This window comes from Acipenser ruthenus, chromosome 15 (genome assembly GCF_902713425.1).
Source record: "Acipenser ruthenus chromosome 15, fAciRut3.2 maternal haplotype, whole genome shotgun sequence".
Classification (NCBI taxonomy): domain Eukaryota; kingdom Metazoa; phylum Chordata; class Actinopteri; order Acipenseriformes; family Acipenseridae; genus Acipenser; species Acipenser ruthenus.
The window spans coordinates 34,632,241-34,643,613 of NC_081203.1; the positions used below are offsets into that span (position 1 = coordinate 34,632,241).

Below are 11,373 nucleotides of genomic sequence, written 5' to 3' on the forward strand. Positions count from 1 at the left end.
TCTCCTGACTGACTGACTTTTATTTTTTACAAAAAAAAATAAAATAATTAAAACTAAACAAAACACACCGGTGTAACAAAAAAGCCTATCTACGCCTACTGCTACCACTGGCAGACATCTGTGGAACTTCATTTTAATTTCTTTTTTTGCTTTTATCTTGTGGGTGTGTGTCTGTGTGTAAGTGTGTGGGTTCGTGGGTGCGTGTGTAGAGACTGGCTGATCTTGTGCTTTTGTAAGAAGAAACGCCTACTGGCCGAGTTTCAAAATGGATTCTCATAATTCTGCTCAGACGCACAAACACACACACACACATATAATGGTATACTTTGAGTAGAAGAACAGGAAATGTGGTAGGTGGGGCCCTCATAGCAGAAAGGTATTGCCAGTTCATGCATTCTGCTCACTCGCTGAACTCTCGGGCTGTGAGAGGTTCTTAGCCTGCACCACGAGTTTGCTGCACACGGTCGCATGTGTTCCTGAGGGGCTGCGATCGTTCTCATGGAAGTGTGTTTGTGGTTATAACTGTCACAATGCAAGTGCTGATGGACTACTGTGTTTGACGCATGAGAAGATACAGTTATCATTCACATGGTTAAAACGTTTGTTGATGTGGGGGGAAAAGCATGTGTCAACCATTTATCACATTTCTTCATGGTTCAAACCCTGTTTGGTGGACTGCTGGTGTGTGTGTGCAGTGTTTTGGGTTGAGTTGCATGCTGTATGCCCTCTGGCTCTCTTGTTTCCCAGCCCGGAAACAGTGGTGCTAATGTAGTGCAGTTTAAAAAAGTGCTTTATTTCAGAAGGGAAAAATATGATGTGTTTCTGCTCTGCTTCTGATCAAGCTTAGAATTTTTTTTATTTTTATTTGAACAGATTAATTTTTTTTTTTTTTTTTAAACCCAAATTTACTGTTCTTGCTTCTGACCCCTAAAGCTTGTTTCACAAAACCTGCTTCTCACTAATCTTGGACACTCTTGGGTAGCATTTGGTAGTCCCAGATTAGGGCTGATCGAGGTCTGTGAAACCAGCCGTTTCTCTCAAAGCCGTGCCCACTAGTGGTCGAGGCAACTCTCTGGGAGGGTTGAAAGAGAGAGAGAGGCAGAAATAGTGTGTTTGTAATGCATTCTCATGCTGGCAAATACAATTATGCATTTCTGGCCTGTTTTTTCTTTCCTTTCTTTTTTTTTTAATACATTTATTATTTCGAGTACCAGAATGATGCTCTTATGCACTTCAGTTTGCTGCTGCTGCTGTGTGTGTTTGTGTGTGTGTGCCAGTGTTTGCGTGTGATTTTGTGTATGTGTTTATATACATTTATTACTAATGCTTACAATTCAAGTGTAGTCCACCCCCAGAAATGGTTTGTAACATGAATTATCAGCATTGAGTGTATATATTTATACATATCTGTATATATTTATATACATATAAATATATATATATATATATTGTGAGATGCCCCATCAATGTTCTTTTTGTTTTGTTTGTTCCTCTTGATATGGGTTCATGCTGGACGGTGTTGTGAAGAGAGGTCCGGGATGAGGAAAAGGGAAATTGGTTTTAGTTTTGTGTTGTATTTTAAAAGTGCATTGGGTGTGTCCGTACTCCTGTCCTGCTTCAGCTGTTTGCTGCTCTGAAGTACTCTCTTTGTTTCTGTGACTCCTTGGCTGTGGAAAGCCATTGGGACAGGTCTTCCCCGTCACAGTGCGCCCCCCTTTCTGGTTTCCGATAGCCCCCTTCACGGTTGTAGCTGATTGCAATCAGACCCACTCTGTAGACTGAGGGTCTGGAACCCATCTGGTTTTCGTTCCACCTGTACCCTAAATTATTTAATTGAATCCATTTAACCTGACAGGTCCCAATCGGATAATTATTTAATGATGCCTTGAAAACCTGGAGGACTCCGGAGCTGGAGAAACCGGTTTGCCCCCCTGCATGAAGAGAGTAAAGCACACCTTGAATTCCTGCTGTCAGCCCTGCCCGGCATGCTGAGCCTGTGGGGGAGCAGCAAGCACCCCGCACTCCTTTAGTTATCCCCCTTTAACTTTGTTGTTTTCACTGGGTTGTAAATGAATTGCAGGGAGGTCAAATAGAGAAGGTGGCCCTTCCAGTCCTGGTCTTTGTTACAATCCTGTGTTAAAGTGAACCAATTAAACCTCCATCCAGACCCTGAAGTCGTTCCTGATCTCATGTTACCTGTTAAACCTGGAGTGGAACGGCCCTCCAGGACTGTGATTGGACACCCCTGGGTTACACCGTGGTTTAATCTGGCAGGGCGAGGAAAGGCTTGTTTGTGACTAATTAAGCTCCTCTTATGTGAAACCTGAAATGGCTAAAACTGCTATGCAATCGGAACAGTGTCTCCCCCCCATATCCCTGTGTCGTTTAAAACCAGCGTCCTGTGCAGATAAAATAGAACACTGCAGAATTGAAATAGCCGATGAAGACTGTGTGTGCCTCTGTGGCAGAGCAGGGCTGTCTGGCAGGGAACTTTTAAACTGTCTCTGAGCCTCAACCTCGGTCTTCCTTGTCACATTATCCCACATCTGACACCAAATGTGACAAGGAAGACCGAGGTTGAGGCTCAGAGACAGTTTAAAAGTTCAAAATAAAGTTTTTAATTCACAAAAATACAAAATAAACAGGCACAAGGGCCAAACAATAAAGGTTTCAAACAGAAAATACACACAAAACAAAACTTACAAATAAAGCTTCCAGGCTGGGCGTTGCCTTCACTGGTTTAGCAAAAACGAAAAAACCACATACAGAAAAACACAGTTGCTTCCTCTCCTAAAACTCTCTCCCCTAAATGGGAGGCTGAGGCCTCCTTTTATGCCAGGTGGCTGGGTCCTTAATTGGATAATTAATTAACCGATTGCTCCCACCTGACACAATCAACCTGGGCAGGGAGGAGAATTTAACTCCTTCCCTGCCAGTATTTCTAAGGGCAGAGCCCTGCTCTGCCACAGCCTCACACTCCTCCCAATACTGCCTTCAGAATCTGCTGCTGCTGAGGCGCTTCCTACACTTTGTTCAACATGCAAAGAGTCTGACAGTTGCATTGCCTTTTCTAATGGGTTTTGCCATCTGCAGTAATGCAGTAATGGTCTTGCAAGCTGGGTTTAAGGAAATGTTCTGAGGTCAGGATTTTTGGGAAGGTTCTTTGGAAGAGGAATTCTAAAATGAATAGCTGCAGCCTGCCTGCAATAGATCAATAAAGTCCAGGGCTGCAGAAACCACAAGAGTCTTTGACCCAGCATGTTTGGCACAAGTATTTCCGTGGTGGTCTGTGTGTGTGTGTTTTGGGGTGGGGTGGGGTGGGGTGGGGGGTGGAAATTACTGAAGTTGAGTTACGTGTCTGTGTTGCTAAGGGTTGGACTTGCATGTGGAGTTGTTTTTACTTTAATGTCATGGATACCTAGGAGAGCTTGTAAGGGTTTGGTAAAACGGCTGGTGGGTTGGATGTGTTTTCTGTTTTGTGCTTGGTTTGTTATATATATTTTGACATGGTGTGAAAGCAGTGCTTTGTCTGTTTGTCTGTCTCTGGTGCTGCGACACCTCCAGGTACACAGGGAATGAAACTGGACCACAACCAGTTACCATACTGAGCTTTTGAGAAAACGCAAAGTTTTTTTTTATTACGTTTAGTTAAGGTTACAAATAAAGGGCCGTATTTTCAAAGCGATTCTCCAGTCTTTAATGAAATCTTTTTTTTTTTTTTTTTGAAAAGGAGAAAAAAACAAAAATGATGTTAATATTATAAAATGATACAAAAACTAAGAGACATGTAATAATAACAAAGACTGTGTTTGGCAGTATTGTGTGTCTAATTCTTGATAGAAAGAATTGCAGTCACAAAAGCTTAGTAAATTAAACTTTGTATCGGGAGGGGACTTGATCTCCACACCACCTGCATTTGGACACTTGAATATTTCTTCAGAAATACAGCTGAGACCGACAGGTTATCCTGAAACATGCCAAAGGGAGCCCGCTCCAGTGTTAAGGTTTGTTGACAGCCGTTTCATTTGTTTTTTGTATGCTGGTTCATCTATAAATTCAAGAATTATAAAGTAACTGGGATGGACATGCATTGCATAGCAGTTTGAGCCTTTCCTGGTTTTACTAGGAGTTTAGTAAGACACACTGGCTAATCCAGCTTGTATTGAAACCTGGGATGGGTGAAACTATTATGCAATATAAGTCTTATTAAGAAATTCAGGTTATGCATTACATTAAAACTGTTTAATCAATGAAACTTTGACTAGGGCCACACTGTAGATTCACTCTCCCTGTGCACTTATTCCACTGAAACCAGTACAGCAGCTAGCAATAACAAGGTTGTTTATTTGAGACCGAGGGGTCTGTAAAGTGTGTTTTTCTTTTTCTTTTTGTGATTTGTTCGTATTTGCAATGTAAGAATATTGAATTAAGTAAATTGTTTCCACATTTCCTTTGCGTGGGAGATAGAATTCCAGACAGCCAGGTCCATGGAAGGTAGCGCAGAAGATTTCAGAAAGTAATATCGCACAGTCTTCGAAACGCAATCCTGCTGAACATTAAAAATCTCCCTTCAGTTTTAAAGGTAAGGGTATTGATGTCGGGGGTTATAAACAGGATTTAAAAATCATGTTTGTTTTTTTTTGGGGGGGGATGTGTTGAAAGCCCTTTTCTTTGTTTCTGTTTAATCTGGGATATGCAGCTTTTTCAAATACAACACTACAGAATTAAAAGCTGCTCTTCCTTCCTGTGCTGTAGGTTACACGGTCATATCGCCGCTGGACCGCATGCACCCAGCTATAGTATTTGTAGACAAATCTCTTTGAAATGGGAGTGAACCTGTCAAAGGCTGTTGCTCATTCCTGCGTATTTGGGGATCCCTTTTATAATAGGAGCTATAGCAGGGGTCTGCAGCCCTGGTCCTGGAGAGCTATTGATGCTGGTTTTCGTTTCAAGCAATTTCCTGTTACTTAATTGAACCAATTATTGGCTTAATTAGTCAAGATTAACAGGTGTTCTAGATCTTTAGCTACTGATGATGTAGAGACATGTATAAAATCTGCTGGATAGGGGCTCACCAGGACCAGGGTTGGAGAGCCCCGAGCTGTAGCACTAAGCTGTAATATCACAGCGCCCACTAGATGGCGCCTCTCTGTGAGCAGCAGGGGTTGCAGTTTAGCTTTGCAGTGTTGGCTGTTCACAAACACAGCAGTGTAATTTAAATGACAATGCAATTATTTTTAGTTGTCATTCTCTGGGACTGGAAAGTAAACACAGACACACCTGAGAAGCTTTTTTTTTGTCATGCAAATCCTGCCGGTCGTGCCAGTTATGCAAACGCTGCGGAGGACATGGTGGCGATTGAATGAATTAATTCAATATGAATCAGAGTTTCTTTGTACGGGGCATTGAGATGCCATATCTACATGACAAGCACTAACCCTCCTTACAGAAGAAGAAACAAAGGATCTTTATTCAGACTGCGCTTTTGAATATGAAAGGCGGTTCTTTTATTAAAACTCAATAATAATGTGTTCTATGGAACATCAAAACCCTAAAAGGTCTGCCTGGGTGCCTTCTTCCCTTTAGCTGTTTTATACTGACAAAAGCTTGGGGACAAAAGATTTTTGTTGGTTGGTTTATTTTCCAAATCAGGAGGATCATAAGACCAAGCCAGTATCTGATGTTTGACGGCCACATTAACATTGAGTTAATGAACGACGTGAACTTGACCAGAACACATTCTGTTGAATTGTATCCTTATAATGTACAGGATGAATAATAATAATAATAATAATAATAATAATAATAATAATAATTGTGGAACCCTAGCAAATGTTGGGACAACACACAGAGCTCAAGTGAGAAGAAATATTTCACGCTAATTAATTCTATAGGAGTGTTCTCTGAGCAGCAGGTGTGTGAGAGTGGGGTCCCTGCTGGGGGGTTCCTGCCCTGTCTACATCTCATAGTCCAGGGATTCCTCGAACGCAGGAATGGCCTCAGCCTTGGTCCTGGAGAGCCTGGGTCTGTGCTTCCAGGCCTGCCCGCCCTCTCGGAGCTTGGGCCTGGATTTACACTCCTCCCCCATTCTGCAGTCCGACTGCCCCGGCCCCCAGCAGGCCCCCCTCTCCCCTCTGTTCTCTGGCAGCCGGCTGAAGCTCAGGTGGTTGTCTCTGTCCGCTTCCCAGTCCATCATCCAGGGCTTCGGTTTTCCGGCCTCCCCAGCTCCGTGTTCCGAAGGCCTGGGGCTCGATTTCCATTCCCCTCCTGTTCCAGACTGCTGCACCCGGGTCCAGGGGTCCCCGGGGATCACGGCCTGCTCGCCGACACACAGCCTGGGATTGGCCAGGCCCTGCTCCCCCAGGTCTAGCCCCTCTCCGCTGGAGGTATCCCAGAAGATGTCCCTCTCTGCCGACCGTTTCACTAGACGGACCCGGGGTTGCCCCTGGCGACCATCGGGCTCCCCTCCCCCTATAAAGAGAAAGAATCAGATTTTGACGCTGGCGGTGCTGCAGGTGCCCTTGTTTGCAGTGTGTGGGAGTTGCTGCGTCACTGTGTGATTCCAGCAGGAAGGGGTATATACTGTAATGCACCGGATCATAGGACCATCAAGTCTCTTCCATGCAAACTCATGCGCATTGCTGAATGTGTTTTTGCAACGACACGACACCGACGTGGGTACGGTTTGGGGAAAAACAAACTTCACAAAGGGATGCGTTGACAGCACAGCGTCACCAGCCTGCCGCAGAGCTGCATGACTGATGTGCTTCCCACGCTTACCTGCTCTCGGGAGGTTCCGCACTGCTTTTTTTGATAAATACTGTTGTAGTACTTATTAAAAATAACTTTCTTACTAAGTGTTTTTTTTTTTTAGAGGTATTAAGCAAGTTTTCGATGTGTTAGGGTTCTCTTACCACAGTCTGTGTCTAAGGAATCCCCTTCCTCCTGGTGCAGCAGACTGTCCTTGTGAAGCCAGCTTCTGTCTCTGTCTCTGTCTCTCGCGGTGTCTCTGTCTCTCTGCTTCCTCAGCTCTCTGGCTCGCAGTCTCTGGTCTCTCCGCAGTTTGTTCGATTGCTGGCTGAACTCCGCCTGGGCAGCCAGCAGCGCGCTCTGTGTAACACGAGGGGTTGATTATCTTGATCATCAGCATATGTTAAGCTGTCCAAACCCCCTTCAGTTTTACAAAATGAAATCTAATATGGATGGATCTGAACATGAAGCCCAGCATCCGTATTTATCATTTATTACATTTAAGGAAGAAACGCAACGTAATAAAAAAGGAAATAGGAAAAACAAAAACCTACAAATCAGACGAGTAAATTAAACTTTATATCGGGGGGGGGGAGGGGATCTCCAGCCCCCAGCTCAGCTCATGGGGGGCGGGGGGGGGGGGGGGGGGGGCTCGTCACAGTACCTCCTGTCCCCTGGCGAGTGGAGCGATGCTGCACCAGTCCACTTACTCCATTTGAGTTCTAATTACCAGCACTGGGACTCGAAGCTCTCAGACATGACAAGCAAGCTGTCTACCTTCCTCTCCCACTCTCCTCCACATGCACTCGTTCTCGTTTTCTCTCTCTCTTCCCCTTATTAGTAGTAGTATTTAAGAAAGGGTGACGGTCCGACTGCACTGGAACCTCAATCCCCCAGTCCGAATCGTTACCTCCTGGCCCTGCTGCAGGCCTCCAGCTCGAGAGCGCCCCCTCTGACTGTGAGTGGACGAGCGCTGAGCGACTGCCTTCCCCCACTCCCTGTCCTGTGAGAAAAGAGATGTGAACTTGTGAATGGAAGAGCCATCAGATGCTCATCTTTGGACATAAACTAATTTCCACAGCGAGTACAAAATACTTTTTATTTAGAAATAAATGTAGAGTAATCTAGTCTAACAGTCCGACCAATCCGAGCTGAGAGGGGGCGGGGCAGCAGGGCTTACCTCTGACTCTCGATTGGCTGCTGACTCCAGTCGCTGGTGTCGGAATTCCTTTGTTGGCGGAGCCAGCGGCTCCAGTCTCTGGAGAAAGAGAAAGGAGTGCAGTATATAAGGCCCAGAGCTGTCGGACAGTCCGCTGTAAAATGGGAGAGCAGCTTGGACACTAATAGATGGTGCTCAGTTGTTTGGAGCCGCTGTCTGCCTGTAGCCAGTGCCATCGGCCCTCACCTTTCATGAACAAAAAACAGAGAAGTGAAAAAAATACATCTGTGTGCGTTGGGTCCTTACCTGTGGTCTACGGGGCGGGTGTGTTTGAATGATGCTGCCTGCTGCACTGCCTGAACAGAAATCAAGAGAGAGGGGGCCTGCAGACAACAGAATACAGAAAGAAAATTCACTGACAGAAAACATGGTGTGCTGTACACTGCCAAATACAGGAGACTCGTACTCACCAACCATAAACTCTAGAACTTTAGAAAAGACCCTAACCCCTAGCCTCTCATCTTTACCCTACCCTAGCCTCTCCTCTTTACCCTAACCCCTACCCTAACCTCTCATCTTTGAACACTATGATACATTTTCACAGAGAACAAAAAAGATTGAAAATAAGTTTAGAATAATTCAGCATCTAACACTCTGAACATTCTGAGCTCAGCGAGGGCTGGGCAACAGGACTTGACCTCTGCCTCCTGATTGGCCAATTCCTAATAGGTGTGCTAAAACCACAGTTAACAAGGGTGAGGATAGTTAATAATGCACAGTGACCCAGCAGAGACCCACCTGTGTAGAGAGGGGGGAGGGCCAGCGGCTCTGCTGTTGCCACGGCGAAGCTCAGAGGCGCTTCCTGTCTCAGAGGGGGCAGTCGTCCAGTCCTCCTCCTTCCCAGAACCTCCTGCTGCTCTGCTCCACTCTGCAGTGGTTCTGGGCTGCGGTAGGGTCTGGCCCAGATGCCCCTCCCATCTCGCAGGCTCACTCCTCCGTTGTGGGGGCTCTGCAAGGGGGCTACCCGAGTCAGCTTGGGTCTGGAGTTAGTGGAACCCATATCCCAGCCAGCCAGCCAGTGAGCTACTGGGGCAGGAGCACAAGCCAGTTTCCATAGAAGAGCATAGCCCCACTCCACTCCATATATATTTATATATAATATATGTATATATGCACCTATACGTACATACTGTCATTACTAATAGCAACTCAAGTAATTAATAAACGTTACAAATAATTTCTTAAAATCATCTACACATCACTGCTACAAAGACTATTCATTGTGTCCATTTTGTGAGTAAGTAGTTCTGTAACTGTGTGTAAGAACTCATGTATTCTTGGTTTCTCTCGGAGTGTTTGTATGGGCACAAAGCCTGCGTTCCTTCGACTCCCTCTTCGCTATGTGGAGAGCGTGTCTCTGGCAGAGGCAGTGATGTTCTGAGACAAACCCACCTCGCACTCCATATTACGTCCCAGAGGTCAAGTGTGGCCCTTAAAGACCTTGCAAGTGGCCCAGCGGTGTCTGAATTTATGCGTTAACGGATAACAAGGAAATAAAAAGAATCTCCAAATGCCTTGGACGCAAACACATCCCAATAGCCTTCTGTTGAGGGGAGCATGACTAATAAACAAAATAAATCAATACATCCTGCAATCCCTGAACCGAGGCAATCGAGTCGTCCCGCGCCCTTTTCTGCGGCCCCTCGAAATCTAGCTGCTTCACCCCGATGGAATGCACAGAACAGTCAGTCCAGTCGCCGTTCGTTCCTGTTGATTTACCAGGGAGAGCTGTAGAGACGCTGTCCCCACCAGAGCAGTGTCCAGCTGCCTCGTATCCTGTCCCACAGTTTCTGTCCCTGTCTGGGTCTCTAACCTCGGTCCGGCTACAACTAACACAACGAGGCCTGCTGAGTTTTCTTTGTTTTTGTTTGTTCCCTCAAACTTATTTTCTGTAACATGGCATCTCTCTTTCTCTCTCTCTCTTTCTCTCTCTCACTCTCTCTCTCGCTCTTTCTCACGGTCAAACGAGCTGTGTTTCCGTGGAAACGGTCACTGTGCAGGTTAGCCAGTGACTGCACAGAGTTAAAGATTGACTGGAAGTTAGTTTGTGGGGCTGAGCCTGGTTAGAGCTGCTTCTGCAGCTGAGGCTCCCCAGCTCAGACCCTGGTCTCAGGGAGCAGCGGGGCTGGGGAACACCATTGAAAGAGCTCCTTCACACCAGCGGCTCTCTCTGTAAAATGCCTTTTCATTCAGCTTGTTTAATACCCTCTAATTATTATTATTATTATTATTATTATTGTTATTATTATTATTATTATTTATTTCTTAGCAGACGCCCTTATCCAGGGCGACTTACAATTGTTACAAGATGTCACATTATTTTTACATTTATACAGTTGGGTTTTTACTGGAGCAATCTAGGTAAAGTACCTTGCTCAAGGGTACAGCAGCAGTGTCTCCCCACCTGGGATTGAACCCACGACCCTCCGGTCAAGAGTCCAGAGCCCTGACCACCACTCCACACTGCTGCCCACGGGACAGATCTAATGCTTGCTTGGGACAGATCTCCATTACTATTTCTTGCTTGGATGATTATTGAGCAGGTTTACTAACTAAGCTGATTAACTAAGTGAGGTTTGGTTGGAAATGATCATGAGGGCTGTGCAAACGCTGTGTTCTTAATACCGCCTTGATTGAACAGGACACTATGTAGCACTCGTTAACATTGAACAGGACAGTATGTAGCACTCTTAACATTGAACAGGACACTATGTAGCACTCGTTAACACTGAACAGGACACTATGTAGCACTCGCTAACATTTTCATATGAAGGCTCTGCTTGAACCTGTATAGTATTTGTCACAAACCAAAAAACTGAGAATTTCAAGTGCATAACTGAGCTGTTAAACAGCAGGGTAGTGTGTGCTGTCTGCTCCCCCCCACTCCCTCCTCCTCCATGAAGTTAATGAAACAGAAACACAAGCGTCTCCAATTCTGTCATTTCAGCACACGCTCCATTAGGACACAGATTCCTCCGTGTGCCAGTCATTATCACACACTCTCCAGTGATGTAAGTTTGATCCCAGACGAAGAAGGCTGTCAGACACACACACACACACACACACACACAGATGCTCAAACACACACGCAGAGACGCTCACATAGAAAGGAGGGACCACACTGCTCAGAATGAAGACTGTGCAGGAAACTGGAACAATTGTATTATATTTTACTGTCGCACACACCGAAGATTTAATGATCTTATTGAAATTAAAAACACAGGAGACATATAGTAGGCCTCATAGAAAAACAATCCAATTTTAATGCAAGATAAGACTATACAGGTACAGTATATAATATATATATATGTATATGTATATGTATGTATATGTATATATATATGTGTGTGTGTGTGTGAGTGGGGATTGTCCTGTTTTGTCTGCTGCCAATGGAAACATGCAGG

The 11,373-nt window shown here is 45.1% G+C and overlaps 1 protein-coding gene across 1 annotated transcript; it reads right to left on the reverse strand.

Moving 5' to 3' along the window:
* Positions 1–5,956: 5,956 nt before the first annotated feature.
* On the reverse strand, positions 5,957–8,969 carry LOC131697653 (uncharacterized protein CCDC198-like). Its single transcript, XM_058988192.1, has 6 exons — positions 8,708–8,969; positions 8,216–8,292; positions 7,931–8,008; positions 7,661–7,753; positions 6,915–7,110; positions 5,957–6,471 (listed from the first exon to the last, which is right to left on the reverse strand). The coding sequence occupies exons 1-6, from the start codon at positions 8,967–8,969 to the stop codon at positions 5,957–5,959; spliced, it is 1,221 nt and encodes a 406-aa protein (XP_058844175.1).
* Between the last annotated feature and the right edge of the window lie 2,404 nt (positions 8,970–11,373).

Excerpts from the sequence above, each read along its gene's own strand:
- LOC131697653 (XM_058988192.1), bottom strand. The coding sequence starts at position 8,969 with ATGGGTTCCACTAACTCCAGACCCAAGCTGACTCGGGTAGCCCCCTTG. Across the intron at positions 7,111-7,660 it reads GCCTGCAGCAGGGCCAGGAG|AGCGCGCTGCTGGCTGCCCA; the intron begins GTAACGATTCGG and ends CGTGTTACACAG. Across the intron at positions 6,472-6,914 it reads TTCCTTAGACACAGACTGTG|GGGGAGGGGAGCCCGATGGT; the intron begins GTAAGAGAACCC and ends TTCTCTTTATAG.